At 37.0% G+C, this 26320-nt stretch overlaps 1 protein-coding gene across 1 annotated transcript in view; it reads left to right on the top strand.

Moving 5' to 3' along the window:
- LOC114466795 (cadherin-4-like) overlaps nt 1–26320 on the top strand; it is a 393955-nt gene that overhangs the window by 161997 nt on the left and 205638 nt on the right. Inside the window, exon 3 of the mRNA XM_028452546.1 lies at nt 4647–4670. Coding sequence (XP_028308347.1) covers nt 4647–4670 — 24 coding nt within the window. The remainder of the gene's footprint in view (nt 1–4646; nt 4671–26320) is intronic.

Genomic DNA, 26320 nt, shown 5'->3' with positions numbered 1-26320 from the left:
AATCAATGGTAGAGGCTTTGCTTCAGTGAACAGCAGAGTTATTTATGCGTGCTGACACCAGCCAGCATGATGTCTCTGCTTTGACCCAGCATGTACTGGAGAAGAAAGATGCTTTCGCCTAATTGCCTGGAAGATAATGGATATGATGTAAAACTGGTTGCATTAAACACATTATTATGCAGCTATAATTAGCTTATTTGGCCTTATGAACAAACGTGTCAGCTACATCTGTACATATATGCGTTTTGTCACTGTGTTAAAACCGTCCCTTGAAACCTCTTACTACTGTTTGTTTTTCCTTTAAGAAATAGATTGCGTGAAAAGAAAGAACTCTGCTGAGGGAAGAAAGTGCTTGTTCTACAATATGTGACACATTGTAGTATATATTTACCATAATAAATGACAAAGAAAGTAGAGAAAATATCTAAATATCAATGATGTCATTGTACCAGACATATGCATGCTAAATTAATACCGCTGTTGACCCCCGACGTTGTAATTTTGCTGAAAACGGAGCGTAGGGGGCGCCATCGCTCCGTAGGGGAGCGGGGGGATTTTCTGTGTTTTTTTTTCCATTTTTAATTGGTACCGTCGTAATAATTGTTGCACACTTGGACAGAAAAGGGACTTGTTTTACCTTTCTTTTTAATCTGAATAACCTAAAAACACATTACTATCTATTTAACACAGGCGATTTAGCTGCCCCCCGATGTTGCATTTATGCACTGTCCAATATAAACAGTGCTTCAACCAGAGTACCAGAAGCAGTATGTAGCTCACATGAAGCTGCACGTCCTCCACGCGTGAGTGTTTGTTTGTTCCAATATTGCTGCAGGTCCCACATAATACCTCATTTAAATTTCAAAAGTGCACCTTGGAATCAGACTTTTAAATTAAATGTTATTTCTTGTCTCTACAGTGTGTGTGAGTATTTATTAGTGGAGGATCTATACCAAGCGTGAGTAACTCTCTAACTATATTCATCATGACCCTTCACCAATTCAACAAATAACGTTTAGCTTTAAAGTAAGGCTGGATCAAAAATAAAACATTTAGAAAACTACAAAAAAACTGACTTTAGCTTGACTTTACTAAATTTGGTCCTCAGTGCACTCACTCGCGTACCACACGATCCCCCTATTCTGTCAAAATTCCTGGTGAGAACCCTGAATATTGTATGTATTGTGTCATTAAAACACAAATGCAGGTCAATGGGAACCCTGCTTCCATGTGCAAGATGCTAGCACCAAATACTGTTGAAGTTAGCAGTTTACCTGCTAATCACCTGGTACAATCACAGTCTTCCTTTATACTCAGGTCACCTGTTTTTACCCATTATTGGGGATAAATTCCAAGGATTCCCTGATTGACTCGTTGCAAGGCCATGATCTGAAGCGGGGTAGGGCCTCAAATGTTACCGTGATAACGGAAAACTGACGGAAAAAAACACGGAATAAGCAATCTGACCCGTCTAGTTACCTTATATGGCCTTATGAATAAACGTGTCAGCTACATCTATATATGCACTTTGTCACTGTGTTAAAACTGTCACTTAAAACTTATTGGCACAGTTTTGTTTTTCCTTTAAGAAATAGATTTAGTTAAAAAATAAAAAAAAAAGAACTCTGCTGAGGGGAGAAAGTGCTTGTTCTACAATTTGTGACACATTGTAGTATATCTTTACCGTAATAAATGACAAAGAAAGTAGGATAGGCACCAGTGGCTATGCAGGGTAATATTTTATCAGTTATGTAGCCATAGCAAAGCAGTGGTTAGAGTTTGTAAGCCTTTCGGCTGAAAAGGAAATGGACCAAGGATTTTCTTTTAGTGATAAGGTTGACTGCACTGGGCTGTGAGAGTGCTTCACTGACTAATTACTTGAAGCCTCCTCTCCGATTAGAGCCGACGTGCGCAGCTTATGGACAGTAGTACAGCCGACAATCAGACCATGTAATAACCACAGGGACTATATTTGCTCAAATTCATTGTAAAACCTTGCAAAAACACAAGTTGAAAGCTGTAATGCTCACTCCAATCCAATGGCACGCTGCCTTGATAAACATCAAGGCCATTGCCACAATGGATGACATCTTTACTTTGGCAATTAGCTTTATTTTTTTTTTTTTTTTGCTTCCTCAATCCAGCAGACCACAAATCCATCTGGATTCAATTATTCCCTGACTTCTTCCATGTCTGTAGCCATTTGGGCTTCTGTGGCACGAGGCCAGTAGACAAAAGAGTTCCAAGGGATTTCAGATGGGCAGATTATGAGTTATGTTCGACAAAAAGTGTCTTTTGGCTATGTCTGCGTTTCTCTTTTTTCTCCATTTGTGCAAGATTGAGAGATTGTTTTGACATGTAAGAATAAAATCGAAGTCTTACCAACTACGTCTTAATAAAAAATTCAGGAGCCCAACAGACTTAATTCAGTAGATTTCTCACTTTAAGCTTTTGAACAATTTTGTGCTGAAGAAATATGTTGTTCTTCACGAAATCTTCTCTGTTAGATCTTTTTTTAGTAGTCATGGGTTCACTCACAGGGTTGCTTTTTAACTCAGTAACATTTATTTTAACGGTTTGTCAGTGTCTTTGCATGTTAATTAACCTAATTATCTATTTGAACGACGTATGTGTTTTACATAACGGATTGTTTCTTAGAAAGAATTCAATATATTCACCATATTTCTCCAGTTTTAAAGTCTTAGTACTGGCTCCCAGTCAGCCTCAGAATAGACTTTAAAGTTCTGCTGCTGGTGCATAAGTCTGTGAAAGGGTTTGGTCCAGAATCCATCAGTGAGATGTTAGTCAGGTATGAAGATCTATGGACACAGGTCAGATAGTGGAGCCCAGAGTTCACAGTAAACATGGTGATGCTGCTTTTAGTTGTTATGCTGCAAAGAAGTGGAACAAACTGCCAGCAGAGCTGAAGTCAGCATCACATGAGAACATTTTTAAATCAAAGTTAAAGGCACTTTTTTTCTCTACTGAGAGGGAGATTTTTGGTCATGTTGTTGATGTAATGTGTTTGATCATTTTAAATGTATTTACTGATGATGTTAAATGTTTTTTTGCTGCCGATTTGAACATTCTCTTTGATTTTAGGCTGTTTAATGTTTTCTGTTGCACTTTTTGATCATGCAAAGCACATTAAGTTGCCTTGTGTATGAAATGCGCTACACAAATGCATTTTCCTTGCCTTGGTAAATAAGTCAAATGAAACATTATTTTGGGTGACATCATTAGGTACAATAATGTTAAAAAAATATATTGTTTTTATTTCAACAAAAATAAGATATGTGTAATAATTCCAGCTAGCAAATTGTCTTCTTTTTTAAATGTATGTTAAGTTATTATTTATTCAGAGAGTAAATATTATCTCGTGACATGTTTCGACTGTCGACTGTTCCTCAGAGGTGATTGGTGATCAGTAGATCCTTTTTTTTTTTTTTTTTCAGTAGATGCTTTGATGCTTTCCTTATGAAAGAACTCGCAGGGATACATCAAAGCAATCACCTCTGAGGAAGACTGTCAGTGAAAAGTCGAAACATGTCAGGAGATATCTGAATAAACAAAACCTTAACATACAAAAAAAAAAAAAAAGCAAAGACCCTTTTGACCAATCAGTGATTGTTTTATTTGGAGGCTACATGAGCCCTACTGATGCTAATATTGTGGGTTTAAAAATGCCAATATCCAATGTATCTTCCGATAACCACCATATCAGCCAATATATGAAATAAGAATATTGATATACACAGGATATATACTGTACATGAACACAAATTCTTGAATTTAAAATATAATTTAAGACAAAGCACCAAAACGCTACTTAAGAGCACTCAGAGAGCACAAACCTCAACCAAGTTTGTGTCCGTAGTACCTTCCGGATTAACTCCAAAATCGAACCCATTTTTCCTTTTGACATTGCCTACCAGCTTATTTAAATTCGTTGAGAATTTTTTGAGATATCCTACTAACAAACATTCAGACGGACGGACGGACGGACAAAAACATAAGGAACTGAAATTTTTAACAGTCAACATAAGTAGTGTAATGCCACTGATGAATAAGAAAAGGCAAACTTGTGCAAAGTGCATTTCCAGAATACAATGTAAAAAAACTAAATCTAAATAAAGATGCACAAATTGCAAACAATAAACATGATCAAAAAAAGGCTAAATGTAATTGTAAACAATGATCTAGTGTACTTCTCCTAGTGTTATAATTGTGTAATTAATCATTACTGTCAGGTTAGTGGAAGGTTAAGATGCAGAAAGCCACAGAATTTCCACACAGATGTTGATCGATCGATGAGTTAAAGTCAGGTTTTAGAGGCTACAGACTTTTTCTGTAACTTCTGTTTGTTTACTTTTGTAATATGATTGTTAGCAACAGTAATGTCTAACCACATTGGATTTAAGACTCATACAACAGTGTTTATTGTTGTTTTTGTTTTTTATTTTTTAATGATGTTTGCTATTTTCACAAATCAAATGACTGCCCAATGACCTAATGTGTGCCACTGTCTGTCCCGTGTAAAGCACTCAACCATAAATTGCTTGGGTTGCATTTTTGTGTTTTTGATCTACGAACATGCCACTTTTGTAACACTTTTTTTTTCTCGCTCTTCTTGTTGTTTTCCACAGGAACAACATTATCATCACAAAAAGGTAAGAAAGCACTTACAGTAGGTGGATTAGAGACATGTGTTTGTACTCTGTTATCACTAATGAGTTTTTTTTATGTTTTTTTGTTGTTGATCTTTAGAAGTTTGGACTGAAATCATTTGTGACACAGAACATTCTTTTTGATATACACGTCAGTCACTCCCGCCCACAGACACTTAGATTAAATGATCCCACGGTGACTGAGAGCCAACAATGTGTTTATGCTTTTTTTTTGTTAGTCATGTTTTTAACTAATCACAGTTGTGTTTATTCTCCTCCACACTTTCATGTGTATGTTAATGTGAGGTTGTAGGAGGTGACTGCTTTGCATAACGGATCTGCAGGGAGAGAGGGTTAGATGTTTGTTAGCTGTACACATAGCGTACGTAGCTGTAGGCTGTTGTGATTTTAGCGAGATGGCGGGCCAGGCAGTCAAACTGTCTGAGCAGCACCGGGGGTCGTGTTCTGAGTGGCAGCGTGCAGGTGTGTGCAGCAGGCTGTCCCAAACCTCCTCTCCTTTAAAAAAAAAAAAAAAAAAAAAAAAAAAATACAGTAATCTCAGACGGTGTGTCACGCTTTGTGATTGCAAAACAGTAGAAAATCAGTCAGGAGACGACCCTGCTGGTTTTTTATTTATTTTTTGCTGAAACATTCTCTTTTGCTTTGCTCAAAAATAACTTATGATTAGAAGGGATAATATTTTTAATTTAATAACAGTGGTTTCCAAACTTCACAGTCTCGTACCCCTTCAGGCATTTAACCTGAAGCCATGTACCCCCTACTCCTGCACAATTAAAACACATAATAATGTAATGTCATGTAATGTAGCCCGACAGTGAATTATGTCTCTGACTTTTGCCTATCCTGTTAAGGAATAATATAAAAAAAGAAGAAAAAAACTACAATATTTTCATTTCCTGAAGAAAATGCAAGTGAGGATGCAGGTGCTGGCCCGCGTCGCACTGCATTAGCTTAGCATTGGAATTAGATAGCATTAGCATAGCTAGCATGATATAGTAATAACATTAGCTAGCATTAACATTGATTATCATCAACATTAGCATTAGTTAGCATTATATAGCATTATCTAGCATCAACATTAGCATATATTATCATTAGCTAGCATTAACATTAGCTAACATTAGCATTAGCTAACCATTAGCAATAACCTCGCATTAGCATTGTCCTAACAATGGCTCTAACCTGGCATTACCATTAACCTAGCATTAGCACTATCCTAGCATAAGCACTAACCTAGCATTATCATTAACCTAGCAATAACATTAATCTAGCATTCGCACTAACCTAACATTAGCCTAGCATTAGCATTAACCTAGCATCTAAGCATTAATGCAGACAGAAGAAACAAAAAAAGGATAACATTATGCCTCCTGCATCCTCACTAATAATCGGTAAGCATCCAAGAAAACATCTTAATCAAATGTATTACATTTGTTTGATTATGGCATTTTCAGTGAGAAACAGTCTGTCCTATTTGTGGAAAAAAAATAAATCTACCAAACATTTGTTGATTGAACATATAGCAGTAATAATACAACATATGCATCACCCTGAAACTGTGAAATACAACTCGCTACAACTTTAAAGGGAAGGTTGGGCGGTTGCACAGAACTCTGCAATGTTTGGCTGAATTTGAATTTAAATTGTTCTCTGTGCAAAGTCTTGTTTTATATTTTGTTTTCATGTTGGTCAAAGCTGAAAATACACAAGTACATGATAGCAGAGGGTATCAAGCAAGTTTGGCTAGCGCAAAGCAATGTCGCTCTTGCCATATTTTTGCTAGAAGGTAGTTTTACAGAGGCCAGTGTGTCATGTGTGGCAATGCATGAAGGCTCCTGACTGCTGCTCTATTTATATTCTAGTTTCCAATGTTGTCACGCTGTTTTAATTTTTTTTCACGTACCCCATGACAATTCGCGCGCCACTTTGCGTATCCAAGATGTACAGTATTTAAAGAGGATTATCACAGAAATGAGCCTATGGTTGTTGGTGACGAATTATATCTTAACCTTTAAATGTTTCAGTTACATTTAGGCTACTCAGGACGTTGAAAAAAGACACTAATGCAGTGTGTCAGTGTGACAGGTTTCTTTAAGCACCCCCCCCCCCTTCCACCCAGACATGCACAAACACACACACTAACACATAGTGTGTGTGTGTGTGTGCACGATGTCGTGAGCCTATGTATGTGATGACTGTGCTGTCAGACTGCTCCATAAAGGTAAGTGATGTGAGTTGGCCATGCCTTGCTCTCTGATGGATGTTGAAGGGGTACAGAGGCTGCTGTGGAGTACATCATCCCTCCACAGCTGCACTCACATACGCTTTCAGAGTGAGCGTGATGAATAATGCTGCATAACCATGACGGAAAATGACTGCCTGCTTTTGTAGGACTCATCGTGTCCTTGTGTACATGTAACTGTGTGAACATACAAACCCTTTATGTCAGTTCTTAACTCATTCACTGCCAGCCATTTTCAGAACGGCTACCCCCTCACTGCCAGTCATTTTCAGAACGGCTACCCCCCTCACTGCCAGCCATTTTAGAGGATTTTTACTGATTTTTAGACCCACAGAAAGTTTGTATTATGAAAATCTGAAATATTGTTTCTAGCTTGTTTTGTTCTTCAGTAATCAGTTGTTGAATAGAGGCAAGTTTCACACAAATCCCCAGTTTCTGACAAAAAGCTGAGAAAAAAGGCTTTTTCTGAAAAAACCTGTCAGTGACTTTGAAGCTATTTTTTTTTTTTTTTTGCTTGAGGGACACCTCAACATTGGTTTCCTTCTATCAAACTACACAAACAACCCTGAGACTGGGCTTTTGATGGCAAAATTATTATTATTTTGATATCTGGGTCAGAGTTCAATGGTTTTCTTACTGTATTTTGGCCTTTCTCCAAGTCTCTCCCCCATCATTCTCCACACACACAACTTCCTCCTATTCCCGAACATGCCGAGTCTCACCGCTTGCCCCAGTTTGTTGATCGTTTTCTGTCAAGATCGCGACATTCTCAATAGTCCACTCAGTTCCGCACATTCTCTGGTTGAGCAGCAGAGAACTTCACCATCAACTCTCGTAGTGCAATTTTCTGCCTCGCAAACTCATTTGCTCCACCAATCTCTGCTGATCACGGGTGATCGCTCATCCAAAGGTGTGCTGCTGTCACTTACATGACACCAGTTGGTTTCTACATCATAGTACAAGCCTGATAATGAGAGAACTCTGTCACACTGTCTCCTCGCAACTCCCGTTAAAAAACACAATTGACATATTTTTTATGTCAATGGCAGTGAGTGAGTTAGAAGATTAACCTTCCTGCTCAAACATTCCTCAAACATTACTAACACTTTTGATTCTTAGGGTCACACTGACCCCAGGGATATTTGCCTCCAGAAAATGATTTTCAGAAAATTGTTTTTGTGTTAGGCACTTGTGAACTTGTTGAATACATAAATAACCTCTTGATAATGAAACCTTGACTTGTTCTCAAGCGCCATCATCCCATGTAAATTTGCGATGGTAAAACAGGGGACGGGACCCGGATAAGCAAACTGCTTCTCTCGTCTCCTTTTTCGGCATGTACAAAAAAAAAAAAGTGAATGTAACCATGTCGGAAATAAACTGAATAAAGAAATAAAGAAATAAAGATACATTCTCCTCTATGTCACTTTCACTGTGAAAGAGCTGTTCCAAAGCCAAAGCCATGTATCAACTCAGCACCTGCAGGTGTGGGGATGTAAGGCTGCACATGGGTCAACACAGATGGACAGCTGTTTTTAACAGCCTGAGGTCAAAATGACCCCAGCTGAACACCAATGCATGCAATATGTGTTCAGCACATTGAAACAATATTGTCATGATCATTTTATGCTTAATCAGTTGTACCCATCAAAATAAAGCAATAAAAACACACATATAACCTACTTAAAACAATACAACATTAAAACATAAAAGTGCAAGAACAGCCTTCAACTGCTTTGTTCAGCCTGATAACAGCTTGTGGGAAGAAGCTGTTAATTACCGGGGAGAGGTTCGGGGTTTGATCCCAGCCTATACCTGTCTGTGTCAAGGTATCCTTGGGCAAGACACTGAACCCTAAGTTGCTCTCAGTGGTCGACTAGCGCCTTGCATGGCAGCTCTGTCCCATTGGCGTGTGAGTGTGAATGAGCTGAAATGTAAAGTGCTTTGAGACTACTTCAGTGTAGGGATAAAATGCTATATAAATCTAGTCCATTCATCATAGTTATATAGATACTATAACCTGTGTTTTCATTACCCTTGGAAATGCACAAAATCTAAATAGTGTAATAAAAACTGGTAATGGAAACACCTGAATTTAAAAAAAAACTCAATTTTTGCTAAAAAAGTTTTTACGCTTTCATGAGAATGTTTTTCAGATGTTTCGATATTGAAATGTGTCGCAAAAGTGCAATGGAAACACCTTTTCCGCAAATACAGGTCACAGGACTTGAGATATATAGATGGATAGATAGATAGATAGATACATACTATAGATATTATAGATATAGATACTATAGACATTATAGATAGATAATACAGACATTATAGATATTATAGATAGATAGATAGATAGATAGATAGATAGATAGATAGATAGGTGTGCATAAGTGTGTCCATGTTTTTGTGGCTTAGGGCAAAAGAACAATTGAGACATTTGTTCACCAATGTAATTCCAACACCTACCATTTCTAACCCGAAAATAATCGTATGGCTCGACACTGCCAGACGTGCAAGAACCAAAATGTCAGAGCACACTCCTGGGGTCATTGAAGGCTCCAGGTAGGTTTGAATAACCTTTACTTTTGTTCCCCACCAATAGTATGATTAATACAGGACCTCATTATGACTTGACCTTATTCTTTGATTTTTTTTTTCTTCTTTTTTTCCCACTTTAGCTCAATATCCCAATGCTGCTCCCCAACCCTGACACACTTTACCCAACGTTTCTCCTCCTCCCTTTCCACTGCCAAATGAAGTGTATTTATGGCACCTGTGCTGAGAAAACAGTCTCCAAGAGACGTCCCTCTAATTTCATTTTCAAAATGCCAGCAATAAATTTATCAAATGGGCTGAATCAAATCAGAGTCGCACGCAGTGCCATCCGTCACAAGCTGTCCCTCATGGGCCTGTGGGCGTACTTAAGCCAGCCAAAAACCTCTGCTGGCAGGAGAAAAAGACTGAGTGTTGAGAGGAGGGGGTGGAGGGGTGTGTGTGTGTGTGTGGGGGGGGGGGGGGGGGGGGTCCTGCAGTAAGAACCCGATCAATGTACAAGAGAAAAATGCTGAGAATGAGAATGTGTGTGCATATCTTTATGTGGTTAGATGCATATGCGCATTCATAAATTAGCGTGTACATGAATGAGGCTGAGCCAGTGTGTGCAGAGGTCAATGTTAATCCTTCAACCCATCTCAGCCTCATGCTTGAATCTCAGCTAAGCGCTCGGGCTGTCAATGCACCAACGTGATAATTGATTAATTGCAACACATGTTAGCTGATAGTTTTGCTCGATTTTGCTTTTTTTTCTTCAAACACCACTTAGAGCTTCATCTGCTCCCCTGACTCCAGGTTCACACGCTCTCTAGCCTCTCATTCCCCTCCTGTTTCTCTCCGTCTTATCCTCTGTACTGACTTCTGCACCTTTGCTTCTCTATTTAAAAGTCTCTGTCATTCCTTTACTTTTGTTTCACCCCGTTTACTCTGCCCATCACCTTTTTTCCTCCCTCAACATTTATCACTGGGCAGGTTAAGCTGGGCCTGAGCGTGGGTAAAGCAGCTTAGCAATAGCAGTTCTAATGAAGTCAGGCCCTGTGTTCCTCTAACGGGGGATCAGTGAAGCTCCCCTTTGGAGCCTGTCAGCATTTAATCATTTCATGTAACATTCAGACACCCGCTACCAGAAGACATGGCTATTGATATATTGTAAAATCCAGCTGTGGTGTCTCTCTCTTCTACATATCCAAAAAAACATTTATGCATGTGCACATACTCACCAATCTGCACATCCAGCACATCCACGCAATCTCATGCATGTACACGAATGCTTCTAGTGCACCAACTTTACAAAGGTCTTGATTCATGACTTCAATGTGGTGACAATGGTAAACTTATTTCAAATTAACTAAAGGAAGTAGCCCAGCAAATATATCAAAAATATGTTCACTTCTGGAAGAAAGCATGAAGATTTGTACATGAGTTTTTTGAGAATGCTGAATCCATTTTTAATGGGACCCACACAGGCAAACCAACGGTTCCCACTCAAAATCAAGACGTAGAATCATGATTTTTGTGGCAAAATGTAGGTTAGATTGTCCGTCTAACAGAACTGAAGTTATGGTAAGATTGAAATTCACAATACGGATGATGGCTAACTTGGATTTCTTGATTTTGAGTGGGAACCGTTGGTTTGTTAGTGTGGATCTCATTAAAATGGATTCAGCATACTCAAAAAACCCCATGTACATGTTTTCATTTTTTCTTCCAGAAGTGAACATCTTATCCTAATATTACTACATACAGCATCTGTTGGGCTTTCTCTTCAAGTCTCTCATTTATCTCTTGAATTGAAAAGGCTATTTAGAAGTAAGGACAAAAAACTACATAGTTAAAGTAAAGCTCAATTGTAAAAACTCTCAATCAGTGATAGTGGGTTTACATAGAATTCTAAATGCCCACTGAGCCGTATTCAAAACCTGAAGCTGATAATCATAATGTACAGTAATCCCCATGTGATCTCCTCTGCTAATGATGCCTTATAAATCCAGCTACTAACAGCCTATCTGACTCTATGGCCACATTACAGCATAGTGAGTATATGCTTTGTTACTCAGAGGTAATATAATAAACATTAGGTTGATTTATACTGGTTTGAAAAATGATATGTGAGAGACATTGTTTGAGCCCATTAAGCTGATCTTAATTATGTAGCTTTGATCATGACGATGAAAATATTCCCATGATGAGGTGCTAATTACATGGCTGCTATCTTAAGTCACTACTGAATTCAACGCTAAACTCTCATCTGTAGAATTTATAGCATTTTCAGGCATTTTTAAAAACTGGATATTAGTAGTCCAGCGCACAGTGGTTATTCAGCCTCACAGCGTGAGTTTTGGGATTTTGACAGCTCTTTCAAAGCAAAGTTTATATACTCATATAAGTCAGACAGTGTGTTCAAAGGCCTGCTTAGTTGTAGGAAGATTAAGGTTTGAAGGTTCAATGCCCCTAGTCTGTCTGTGTGGGGTTTACTTCATCATTTAAAGGGACCCTCCATTGTTTTTACAAATGTGGCTGAAAACCTTTGAAATGTCCTTATTATTATGCCTAATAAAACGCATTGTTTTGCACCATATTTGTTTTATGAATTTTTTAAATTGGGACTACTTTACCGTTTCCGAGTTTGTGCGCCGCCATGTTGAAATGACATCATTGATGATGCGAATCATCAACCAATTGAGTTTTATAAGAGTGAAGGCATTCAGGATCATTTAGCAGCTTTTTTTTCAGTCAAAATCACAACTTGTGCTGCTTTGGGTTGGTCTAAAATCAGTAAAAGTAAAAAAAAAAAAGTGAATGTAAACCTCTTTTGTTTACTGAAATTTGATAAACAAAATCGATGAGCCAAAAAGATCAGTGACCACAGGGGGCGACAGTTCTAACTCTGCTGTTTTGCAGACAGCATGAGGAAGAGAAGAAATGACTGAAGGTAGCATAACGACAACAAAGTTGTAAATAAGCATTATTTTAAACTGAAACTACAAACACTAGACCAGATTAAACCAGATTTGCTTTTCCACGACCAACTCATCAACCTGTTTATCCGTATATTATATATATATAACATCAGTCAAGTTTGCCTTACACATGCAGGGACACAGATGAAATAATAACTCTGAGATTTAAAGTCAAAAACAACATTCCTAAGAAAACTCAAGCACACTTGAGAACAGTTATTTTTCTTGAAGCAAATATAAGGCTAATTTACCAGTAATCGATAGCTGTATTCTGACTCTAATTTTGATCCCAGCCTGCTTTGACCTTTTTTATTTTTTACTTCTGAAGTTGACTTTTGCAGTGTGGCCGCTACAAGAAAAAGCAATCATTACAGATATGAATATTGCTATATTGCATTTCTCAGGCCAACTAATAAATTCTAGCATATAGAGATTTCAAATGCCAACAGAACACATGGTAGGTTTAGGGCAGCCACCTGCAATCTTTGGGAGTGGAATTGTTAAAGAAGCCTTGGGTGGTGAACGGCCCCAGCCTAACCTTGGAAGTACGCTGGAAGTGACATTATTATATTAAAGACACATATTTACATATTGTTATGTCTTTTTTGTTATATTTAAAAGATTGATAAAATGTTAAGTTTGCAAGACTCAACCCTAACACTGGTCTAAATGAATGCTATGTTGTGTATAACAATAACACACATTTCAACAGATCCTTATCGTCATTAGATCTGTGAAATAAACCGCTGAAAAATATTACAAATAAATATGAGTAAGATTTTGCAATTTTATTTAAGACTGATTTTTTAAAGCTTTCACATCCAGTTATTAGATATTATAAATATTTAAAAATGTATTAAGGGCCATTAGAGTATGTTATAATAAACCTATGAGATATACAAATGCACCTGAAGTAATTATAAAAAAAAAAAAAAAAATGAATTTGCAAACATAATGATAGCCTCTTGAGAAAATGTATATACATTTCATTGTATTAATAAATTACTGAACACAACTGGCTACAAAATCAGTTTTTGGTATACTTTCACTTTCTAAAATGGAGAATCTGAAGCAAATTGTGCCAACATTTAGACAAGTGGAAACACACACACACACACACACACACACACTGGTCCATTCTTTCCCAAAAAATAGTCAAATCCAGATTTCTTTTCAACCCAGATTTAGATTTATAGACTTGTTTTCTCGCAAAAAGAGGGCCAAGATTCTATTGGACAACGAAAGGATTGGCATCACCCACAATAGCAGATTGGAAAGAAATTTTCAATGAAAAAGTTAGAAAAAATATTCTCAATTACTTTCCAATGTCTTTTCTTGGAAACTTGTTTTTTTTTTAGTCTTTAAACTTACAAATATTTGGATACATGTAAACAATAGCCTGCATTTATTGTAGAGCAGCGGCAAAAAAACCCACCCTTTTATTGCATAATTGTCCTTTAAAAAAAAAACCCTTTGCATTTTTTATTTTTAGTCCACATTTGCTCCATATTTATTTATTTTCTTCAGCTAAGCCTGAATAAAGATACACTTGAGATTACAGTACAAGAGGGATTGCTGCTAAATATTTATTAGAGGATTACCAATCAGTGATCACACACGGGTGAAGTGTTGACACACTTCAGTGATGTGCTAATAGGAATAAGACGTGATAGTTGCACAAGTGCAATTTAAGGATTTACATCACAAAAATGAAAAATGTATTATTTGTTCATGATAAGGTCTGACACGTGTTTAATGTCATTCTATTTTAACCCACAGAGGCTTTATCAACTCTCTTATACTCGATTATAGATTAGAGAACATGTGTTGGTTAATTGTGTAAAACTACAAGTGAACTAGTTATGATGAAGATGTCACTTTAGCATGGGGAACATATTCTAAGTAACAAAGACTTTATTCAGAGTTATTTGGACTCTATTAACACTTGTAGTTTTGTGTTTTGTTATGTAAGAACATATTTATTAGGTGTTTATTAAGGGACATTAACTAGTCTTGTGGTACTACTACCTTATAAAGTCCATACTAAGCAAAGCATATTGAGATCATAATTCATATACGACAACTTCCTTACTACTAATAAGCAATAATTATGAGGTTATTGAGGGAAAGCTCTTTGTTAATGGTTTGCTGGTTGTATGACAAGGCCATGCAGAATAAGGCATTAATAAGTACTTAATTAAGAGTCAATATCTTACTAATTTCCATGCTAATAAGCAACTAATGAGTGGTTAAAAGGTGTACATTAAAGGGGCAGTATTATGAAAAAAATCACTTTATAATGGTTTTGCTACAGTGATGTACATCCCTTTAGCCTCATTCAGAGGGCCAAAGTTGAACAAGTTCTGTTTCCTCCCTCCCTTGTTATTCCACATCGTGGAAACTCCTCCTCCTGACAATCCTGGCTCCTCCTACCCTATAAGAATGTTAGCTCCTCCCTCTCAAACTACCTGACAGGTAAAACAAATACTGCGGTTTAATATTGAATATTCATTACACTTTATTGTCATTTATGCAAAGCTACATACACAAAATATGTAGCATCTAAGGAGCAGTGGGCAGCCATGGCATAGCGCCCGGGGAGCAGTTCCACTTTTAGTAACCGTTATACCGCTTTGCATTGCCTTTGACATGATCTGACATGTTTGTGACCCAATGTGACACAGTAGTCGGAAAAAACAGTCGACTATTGTCTTAAGTTGACTAGTTCTGTGTTCAGAATATGTGCGTGAACAAGCTCTGGTGAGTGTTTGAAACAGCTGACTGACTCTGCTGCTGTTGTGATAAACACACCATGGAGCAGCGATTTTTGTTGCACTCACAATGACAATAGTGTTAGGGTTGTTAAGTTGGACCACACACCCAAAGTGTGGGTCAACGTGAATTTATTTAACAAAAAGTGTCCTCTTGGCTTGGCTTGATCCTGGGAGTGGCTCCAGAGCAGGCTCGGGTACTAGAGGAACAAAAGTCCAGAATCAAAAATAAAACTGGGCAAAAGGCATAGACTTCAGGATATCTCTAGAGCAGAAGTACCGCAGCATAGACGGAACAATCCAACGATGAGTGGAGGTGAGTCTGAGGCTTTTGTATTGCAGTGATGAGTAATTGGAACCAGGTGTGCCTGCTCGGAGTCCACGCCCCACCAGGACCAAGCCTAAAAGAAAAACAAAGAGCCACAAGAGGGAGACAAGAACAGGCACATATGGCCAAAATCATAACAAATAGCCTCTTATATAGCCATGTGTTTTACTGTAAAACGCATTTTTTTTTGGCTGAAAACAACAAGTGTGTGTGGATATCAAGATAATATTGCGATGGTGATCATCCTCTCAGAGCAAGGCATGAAGTCTGCGTCTAGAGGCACATCCACTCATGCATATGCATGAAAGCCCCAAAACAGCCTGTTTTTAGAAGCGTTTTTAAAGTTACTTTTCAGAGGCTAAAACACTGGAAAAAAAAGCACATTTGGGAAAATAAACCTCAAATACTATGTTGTTGAGGTTCTTAGAACAAATAGAGATGAGTGAAAAATAGCATAATACTGGACCTTTAATATAAAATGTTAACACCATACCTACTGATAGACATTCCCATGTTTTGTTTGTACCACATATACTGTATATAGTTTATCTGTATACCATTAGAGATAAATACAGCAGAGAAGAAGAACTGTTTGGTGATTTTAGGCTTATTTCACAAATCGGCTTCCAATCATCTATAATTAAATTGACAGTCTTTGGAAAAATAAACACTGCTCACCTGCTAAGCATTGTCAGTATGCCATGATAGTATACTTTCTATATACACGTTAATGCCACATACATAGAGTTTGCGTAACCATTACCAAACGACTTTATCTGTTTATGCTAACTAGGTGCTTATTACATGCGGCAGAATTAGCATTGAATTGATGCTGAGGATGACAGGAGAGGGATGCAATTAGAGTGACAGCTGCAGCTGGGATGTGTACGTTTTGGTGGATTGATCTTCTTTGTCATCTTTGTTTTTGTGCACTTCAGACATATGGAGAACTCGAGCTCCCATTCAGTCAGCAAATGCACATAGCTAATATGCTAAATAGGATTGCGCTCCAACAGCAGAGATCATTTCCACCTTTCTACTTTCTTGTCATTTGCATATTGACTTTACCATCCACTTACCCTCTGCCAAGTTTTCCTTCTTGCCTTTCAACTGCTTTTTCAAGGTATGTCTCTGATTCTGAGGCTTTTAAATGTGTTGTGTGCATACATAGCTTTTAGCATTTCCCATGCCTTAGCGCAGCAATTCCCAATTGAGCAACACTAGACAGGGAGTGATCTCTGTCTCGCCTGCTGTCTAAAAAACTCTTTACCTATATTAAGATTTACATTGTGGGACGCTCAATATTGGACTTTTTACCAGTATTTTTCAACTCATTTGGCCAATAACCGATATCGATATTTTTTTCCGCCACACCTAGTTACACAGATCTTTTAGTTTTTGTAGTGGAATTAACATACATAATTATTCTGCATACTCGTCATCATGTTAGGCTGCTGGAAAATGCAGACATCGGACAAAGCTGAAAAAAAAAAAAAAATTCCTGGTGCAAATTATAAAAAAAGAAAAAAGTCATTCTGTAAAACCTTTAATCATTCTCCATGACAATTGTCATTTAATCAAAACAATTCAGATACTTGCAGCATATCCTACTGTATGTGAGTGGTAAACATGGCACTTTTACAACATGCATTGTGTATTTGGTTAATAATTAGTTAATAATTAAATTTTGAGATTATTTAGTGTCTTTTACTGCCATTGATTTACAAGCACTCTTACAGTCTCCACACTAAATACAAGATGTCGGCGCTTAGTCACGCCTCTCCATGGGCGATGAGGCGTCTACGTGTATGATCTCTATTGGTTGATCAATGAAGCGAAGCTTGGTTTTTTATCTGCTAAATATATTGGTGTAATGCCCAATGTCCAATATCGTCTGAAACCGATAACTTGCCAATAATAATGCACATCACTAGTTTAGTCTAATTATTTGTCTTTCTGACTGTGACATCACTATTATCTCTAAATGCTCAATTTTTACATGAATTACTCCCCCTAGTGGCCATTAAAATTTTAAATTCAGCTAAAAACGTAGATGTCCAGTCTAGGCATCATTGCTCCAGTTATTTTGATCCAAATACAATAGATTTCTTAATATTTTTTGGTGACGTAAAAAAAAAGATATTGATTAGTCATATAAAATTACCCAAAACAGAATTGACTTGCAGTATACATCCTTTGCTCATAAGGCGTTACTGAACCATTAATGAAGTTTACCACGGTCATGGTCAATATAAAATGGTTCAATTATTATGAGGTTAATTCTTTAATTCTCACTGCTAGCATTAGCGCTCAGCTGCCCATGAAGGTTCAACACCTGTAGATACAAAAGCCAAAATGTTTATTCATTTTTTTTTAGATCGGCCCTAAACAGATAGACAATAATTCTTGAAAAATGTAATCTTTTTTTGATATGTTCCATGGACAAGATGTATAAGATCAAATTCCAATTGCAGAATTTTACACACTAAGCAAACTTTAGGGCGTAGGGAGTTGGAGGGATTTAGCAGCTGCATGAAATATTGTTCAAATGTAACTTTCTAGCAGTAAATTCCTTTTGTTTTCATTCGTGAGCATCCCCTTGCGTCATGACAGAACATGAATCTGTTTACTTCAGCTTACTCCATTAGTGGGCACAGATTCCTGCATTACTTTGTTGCCAGAGGAGACCAATTAAAGCCATGAGCTGAGCTGCTCTCAGACTCTGAGTCCTCAGAGCTCCAATTTCCTCTTTAAGCTCTGCACTGGGCAGAGAAGGGGATTTGGGGACAATTACAGGTGGATTTTGAGAAGATAAAACATTGAACGCTGTGTTTCTTGCATCACTTCTTTCCTTTCTTTTTCTTTTTTGCTTCAGTTTAGTCTTACAAAGTCTGATTATATGATATGTCATTTTAATGTATCATAATAGACCAAACACCAGCAACCATGGGACAAATGGACAGCTCAGCCTGTTCCAAGAAGTAGGTTTTTTAAATGATTTAGTTTGAAAAATAAAAAACTGAGAGAAAATTGTCTGTTGACTTATTTCCACAATGAGTTGTGTTACCCTAGACATATTTGCTAAAAGCAAAAATATTTTAAATGCCTTTCCTTACTTTGTCATGACACAGTGACATTTATTATGCCTAATGGAAACGTCCAAAAAAAAATAAGAGAGATCCAACTCTGTGTAAGGCTTTCCCAGCGGGTGTTATTATTGTGTGCTTTTCCTGCAGCGTTCCACACTAATGCTCTTCTTGCCACTGATGCTTGACCATGCTTCAGGGCTTATTTAGAGCATGGAGGCCAGACTTGTCTAACCCTGTTACACCAAATAAAAAAAGAAAGACACCAGACATGAACTTCCTCCTTTTTCTTAGCTTCCCACCCTTTTTTTCCACTTGTTTCCCCTTCGCTGCTCCAGGGATCATTGCTGAGAAAATGGTGCCCCATTCGTTGTGTACTTAGTAGGTAATGACTTGCTGCTCAAGCTCACATAAAGAGCTCCATTCTTTTAAGTGGCTTCCCCTACATCCACACACCACAGACACCTATCCCCGGGGAGCTTTGTGGCAAACAACATGGTTGAAGCGAGCAGCGTGGCTTCCCCAGTTCTTCTTGAGCGAACATTTCACCAAAAGCACAGCAACTTCTCCATTGTTGCAGAGGCAGAAGGTTCTACACACTCTTAAGCACTTGCTTTGACCCATTATTGAGAGCTTCTTTTTACAGTTTTTTGTTTTTCTGTCGAGAGAAATCTCAGAGCGGATAAGAAGTTGTGCTCCGAACGCAAACCAAGCCGAACCAAGGTGATAAATTAGCACCTGCCCTCCGTCCATTCTGACCGAGTCTGGAATTAAACCGGTGTTAAAGCACCCTTGCTCGCCCATTGGGTTATGTCTCTATGTGTTTTTCATTCAATCTCGTAGTGCCTGTTTTGTTGCTGTCTCATTTGGGTGCTAGCTGTCAGTTCCCTGTGCTGTAGGCTTTGTATATGAGTCTACACCTCATTGACAATGTTTAGTTCATGCATCCTTTAAACAAGTATGTAAAAGAGGCATTTTTTTAGTGGATCTCAAGAACAAAGAAGCAGAACCTTTTTTTTCCCCTCCCTGCTTCAGTTTCTCTCTTCATCTTCATTTCCCCACTCCCCTGTCTCATTGCTCTCAGACTGCTCATACTGATCAGCTCACAGAGCTCTCTTGCATTACACTAGCCAAGCAGCAGGATAAATCCCTACACAAATTAGAACACAGAAGCCATTATTTAAGTCAACCCCCTTTTTCTTGACTCCAGTAAGAACATTACAGTTGCGCGTTCAAGAACTGCAGAACAAAGAAAACACACTCTCGCTGTATATCCTTGGGCATAGCTGTGGATCAGAGGAAATTAAAGAGAAAAAGACTGAAATAGATTCCCACGGAGATTCCTCATGCAGTGCTACTCAAGCTCACCACAGTGAAACCCCTGCTTGATTAGATATTGGCGACTCAGTTGAACCAAAAAAAGCAGTATCCTGGATGCCAGTGTTTTCAATCACCCTCGGAATTTATCTTGTTCAAACGAAGCGGATATGCACGCTCTCAGTATCCATTGTAAGAATGCACATGATAATGTGTTTTATTGGCCTGGCCATCTAGCGCAGGTTCTACTACGTGAACTGAAATGAATGACTTTCGTCTGAGTAACACACACCATTTGACCTAGTACACCAGGGAAAATGATGTGGGAGACCAGAAATACTGCTCATCAATCAAAACCATGGATGGTCGGTCACTTTCATCCTGTCGTAGTAATGTTCAGTGAATCGATTATTGGAATGATGAGGTTGTGCAAAATGCTGCGTCTCATTTTTTTCATAGCATGATAGCAACAGATGGTAATGTTTTGTTTTTTTTACACAATACTGAGTACGTTGTATGGAAGCCTGTTTCTGCCACTACAAAAAAATAAAAATCACTGTAGTCATAAAGTTATTAAATTCATAATTATGAGAAATAAAGTCATAAGTATATGATAAAAAGGAATAGTTTTGAGATGTCCTAATTATGAGAAAGAAAGTCATTATTATAAGATAGAAAGTCATAATTGTGAGAAAGAAAGTCATAATGATGAGATACAAAGCAATAATTATGAGAAAGAAAGTCATTATTATAAGATAGAAAGTCATAATTATGAGAAAGAAAGCCATAGTTATGAGATATAAAGTAATAAGTATGAGAAAAAATAATTATGATAACTTTAGTCATGATTGAGATAAAAATGTATGATTATGAGTTAGAAAGTCATAATTATGAGATATAAAATCATAATTATGAGAAAATAATTTATATGTCAAGTTGCAAAAAAATGTGACAGAATCATTTTCGAACAAAGTCTTATTTATGTACTTTTATTTTCTACACTGTGTACCATGTGTTGAATTTTAAGAACTGAATAAACAGCCAAAATATGTGTTTTGAATGAACTGTTATTTGTATTTATTTTATGTAAGTGTCATTAAGAATGGTAACGGTCAGTGTTGGTAGACTGCAGCAAATGCTCAGTTTGTATTTTATAATTATGACTTTACTAACTCATAATTATGACTTGTCGTGGTGATTTTTATTTATTATTTTTAGTGCCGGAAGAAATAATCAAACCTGAAAAACCAAACAAAACAAAAGGAAAAACAGGCAGCGGGGACATAGCCTAAGAATCATGTTCTGCCTAAGAGGGTTTTCCAGTCTACTACAACTGAAATGATGCATTGCTCTACAGTAGGTCCTTTAATTGGTGCTATTAATATCAGTTAAAGTTTTAATACCTATTTATTAAAACTTAATTTTTTTGGGAGTTATGAATCTCAAGAGCTGTGCTCTATAAAAAGACGAATTCATAAATTATTAACGATTTTCCTCTTCATCTGCTCGATCTCACTCCAAGACTTGTTAAAAAAAAAAAAGAAATCGCCCAAAGGTCTAAGATGAGGTTGGATTTTCATCATTACGTGCTTTCTCCAAGACTGTAGAATATTTGATATAGTTTTGTTGAAATAGTAAACATCTACTTATTATAAAATACATATTGTTTTACTCATGCAAATCTTGATGGATGATCTAAGTGGCGGAGGCAGATTTGTCTGTTTTTTATCATTAAAATTATTTTCTCTGTCAGAGATGTGAAAAGCCTCAATACTTACGTGCTGGGCAAAATAAACAGATGAACTTTACTGGTTTTTCCTGTGTTCTTCAAAATTATTATGTCGTGTAGAATCAACAGTTTCTTCTGTCACTGGTTTGTTTTATATGTGAACATCATTTGTTTTTTAGATAGGTAGAAGATCTCAATAGCGTGGTGTTCACAGATAGACCAGATTGGATTAGTCCAAACCAGAGAAGCCCAGAATTAGTTTTTTCACAGGCACTCACGTTACTGTAATTGAGTGTCTTTTATGCGTACTTGTACTTTTTTGAGTATATTTCTCAATTAGTAATTGTACTTGTGCTTGAGTATGTTTTAAAAGAAGTAAAATAATTTGATACATTTCTACACCCAACCGTTACTGAGTGAATTATTATATTTGTGTTTACATTTCATCAAAAAATCCACGTTCTTAGTCGTGCCATTTCTTATCAACGCCCAGCCACTTTCTTGGCTTCAGGTTGGGATTTCTACCTGTTAATGTTGTTACTCACATGGCACTGTTTTATATTTCATACATTTAGTTATTCTTAGAGTTTGATATTTATTTTTTATGTTTTTAATTTAGAAATGAATTAATTGCTATTATTTTATTTCCAATTTTTTTTTTAGTTCCAAATGTGTAAGATGTTGTCATTTTTAAGTTTATACATGAGATGTTTACTGTATGCAAGGGAACCGTGGCAATATTTATTACCAAAAATAAACATGGGGGGGTGAAAGTAACTTTTACTTTGAGTACTATTTGAGTACTATTTAATTAAGAAAAGAATAAACCTTTATTGATCCTCATAGGGGACATTCACACGTTGCAGCAACACCATAGAATAGCAAGAGCAAACTGTAAGAACACAAAAATAAATACTAACATAGGATAATAGTGCAAATATAGAAGATAAGAAAAATATAATAAAATACATTTAAATAGATTTAAAACAAAACAACAACAATGGCATAAAAAAGCAACAATGTGCAATGTGTTTGTACTTGAGTACAACATCAATCAAGTAAGTACTTCTATTTGAGGATATCAGTGGTGGCATCAGTGGTGCCCGTGGTCATTGGGGCACTCGGGGCAGTGACCCCCAAACTGGAGGAGTGGCTCCAGCAGATCCCAGGAAATACATCAGACATCTCGGTCCAGAAAAGTGCAGTTCTCGGAACAGCAAAGATACTGCGCAGAACCCTCAAGCTCCCAGGCCTCTGGTAGAGGATCCGAGCTTGGAGGAAAAAAGAGAGACCGCCCGCGGAGGGTGAGGAAGAGTTTTTATTTTTTTTTTTTATATATATATATATATATATATATATATATATATATTTTTTTTTTTTTTTTTTTTTTTTTTGAGGTTAGGTGGCTGATTGGTGTTTAACACAATGTGGTGAAAGTTTAGTTAAATGTGAACTTCATCTATTTGAACAACCAGAACCTCCATTGTGTTGGATCATGGGATTTTACATTATAGTAGTGGCAAGAAAGATTGTAGGTTACTGATTTTTTTTTTTTCCCCATTCTGCTTTGAAATGAAAATTTTACCTACATCTTCCTTTTCCATGCTCTACTTCCTTTCTTGTCTTTATTCTTGTATCCTTAACACACCTCCTGTATTCTTTTTCATCACCCCCCTCATAGTGGTCCCCAGCACCTCCATCTCCACCTCATGGTTTCAGTTGGAGAGTGTGAAATGAAGCTTATATAATTAAATATTAACATCCTGCTGATGAGGGGATGGGGGGTGGGGGTACCACTCAATCCTCTGCCCTACTTCTTACAGTTAATGTCCGCTGGGAATTATTCATGTATCAGCTAACCTGCACTGGCACCTTAGAAGTCGCAGTGGTTGCAAAGAGCCGTGCCAAAGTGGCACTCAGTCAGCCCGGGTCAATCAACATTAATAGAAATCCTATTGGGGTTATACAAATCCAGGCTGGAATGATGTTTTCATTATTCATTAGCCTGTCAGATGCTGTTCTGATCTGACTATATATGAAAACGTTTAAAAGGGAATCAGTTACTGTAAAAAAAAAAAGAAAAAAGTTTCAGGTTATGCAAATAGAAAATAAGTAGTCAATTTACAATTTTTATAGTGACAGGTATGATTAATCAGATTGAAATGTAATTTATGAACTAACAGCATCACTAACAGGGAGTAAAGCCTCTGTTCCTTTTTTCTTTTTTTTTCTTTTGAAGGATTTTATACATTTTGAAACACATGGGGCTCAGAGCTTTGTATATATCAATAGCAAAGAGACAACACACATGAATCTGATTAGATTAGATTAGATTAGATTAAAGCAGGATTTTTATTTTCTTTTAACCATCTGAGCGGTGTGTGAGCCTGCACAGTAGAGTTCTAATGTATTCAGAGATTATCATTATTTGCAAAAAAATAAAAATAATAATTAGAAGATCTATGCCTAACAAAACGCATCGTTTTGCACCCTATTTGTTTTATTAACCTTTAAAAATGGGACTACTTTGCCGTGTTCTGCGATTTTAAAATCACATGATTGATGATGTCACACAGTCACAAGCCCCATTTGCCTGTAAACATCCCATTGTTTTCTATTGGCGTGAGACATTTAGTCTGGTTTTTAGATAATTTAGCAGCCTTTTCAGTCAAAAGGACAATTTCTGCCGTTTTGTTTGCTCTAAGTAATCAGGAAAAGAAAAAAATGCCGATGTAATCCTCTTTTGTTTACCGAAAGAGAATAAAAAAACAGTTGTGACTCGAATAACATTTGTGATCGCAGGGGTGAGAGTTCCAATTCTGCAGTTTTGTAGTAGACAATGAAGCAGAGAAGAAGAGCTCTCCTAAAGAGCCTTAACTCCCCCTTGAACAGTGCTTGGCTGATGCTCTAATGGCTGAAGTTAAGCCAGTAAGTCACAAACTGTTGAAGACACACAAACCTTGAGAATAGATGTCCTTATGGGTGGGAGTCCTTCAACAGTCCGTGTGTTTTGTTAGGCATAAATCCTATAATACAGTACATTTTAAAAGTTTTTGGCCACATTTGTAAAAACAATGGTGGATCCCTTTAATAGCTAGTTTTAATTATGATGATGGCACGCTAAGTTGGTAAACCTTGTATCTAAAAGTCAGCAGATTGTACAACTCTTTTAAACAAGTGTTTTCCACTTGGTCAGTTGTTGGTTTGCTTGTTCAAACTTCCAGTAATTCCAGTTTTCTGTCCTTAACTGAGAGCAGTAGCTGCTACTCATTCATTCTAAGGTTACACGTGTTGGTGACGCTTGTCTTTTGTATGCTTTGGTTGTTATATAGTTATTTTCTCACTCTATTTATCTCCATTGTGTTCCATAGTTTTAACTTAAATAAAAGAGTAAATTGAAAGCTGTTTTGTTTAATTTATTTTTAACGGTTAAGATATAGCAACATTTCATTTAACTACATATGTATTAATCAAACAATATGTTGATATAAAAGGAAAGAACAGCTAGCAACTTGTGGTAACAAATCAAACTCCATAGCTCCTTAAAAAAACAGAAGTGAATTTTAATCCAAATATCAGACCAGCTCAACCAGGGCATCAACAGATGCTGATGATTCAACCATCATCACAGACCACCCTGAATATGTGCTGTATATGAAGTAAAATCAATTCCATGCATTCGTCTACGGCACATGTCAATCTCAGTTTAGTTTGACATGTGCCATGAGCAGTTTGATCTCAAGTGGGCCACAGATTTAATGCAGGAAAACAAGATATTTCAACATTATTGTGCCCTACTTTGCACTTCTATGTATAAATAAAATACAAAACAAATAAGAAACTGATCATATCTAAACAATAAGTGATCAATATCGGTATCAGGATCTTCCCTTTAAACTTCCTAGATTTTGTGACCAATTTCTATTTAATTAAGGAAATACTATTTGAGGAAAATGTAAGGATTCTGTAAGAATTTTGAGTTTTTATGAACAGTTTAACATTAAAGATGACTGCAACTGTGAAATATGAGCACCGGGAAAACTGAGTCCCTGCAAATATTGTTACGTTTTTTTACGCAATGATTCATGTTTTCTCTGGCATTTTTACTGTTTCCTGCGGGCTAAATTTGAATGCTCCAAAGGGCCGGATTTGGCCCCCGGGCCTTGAGTTTGACACATGTGGTCAATGGTATTCCACATCCCACAATGCAGTACGCAAAACCTTCTCCGACAATGTCAATAAGAGAGGGTTTGTAGTAGAGATCAAAACAAACTATCAAGTGGCCAATTCAACCTTTGGCATCTTTTAAAAAAATGTATGTATTATTTATCGATCTATGAGGCCTACACTGTGTTGATAAAATATAATCGGCCCTAGCATCTTTAAATATTAGAGCATATATCTCCTTCAGTGCCATTAGGACTGACAGATCAAAGCTTATGAAGTGAACAAACTATAAAGGCTAAGATAAGACGTGCTCACTTAGTGCTTAGATGAATTAGTTAGTGCCTTTCAGAGGAGAGGTAAAGTTCATCCTTTGACTGCGAGTGAAACAGTCAAATGATACAAAAATGTTTTACACTCGCAGCCCAAATTACAAGAAGCCCTCATTTTATATTGAAATCAATGTTTAATACAGAAAGGTATGT

This window comes from Gouania willdenowi, chromosome 7, assembly GCF_900634775.1.
Source record: "Gouania willdenowi chromosome 7, fGouWil2.1, whole genome shotgun sequence".
Classification (NCBI taxonomy): Eukaryota; Metazoa; Chordata; class Actinopteri; order Blenniiformes; family Gobiesocidae; genus Gouania; species Gouania willdenowi.
Note: the sequence above shows the minus strand (reverse complement) of the source record. Positions and strands in the feature narration are given on the sequence as shown.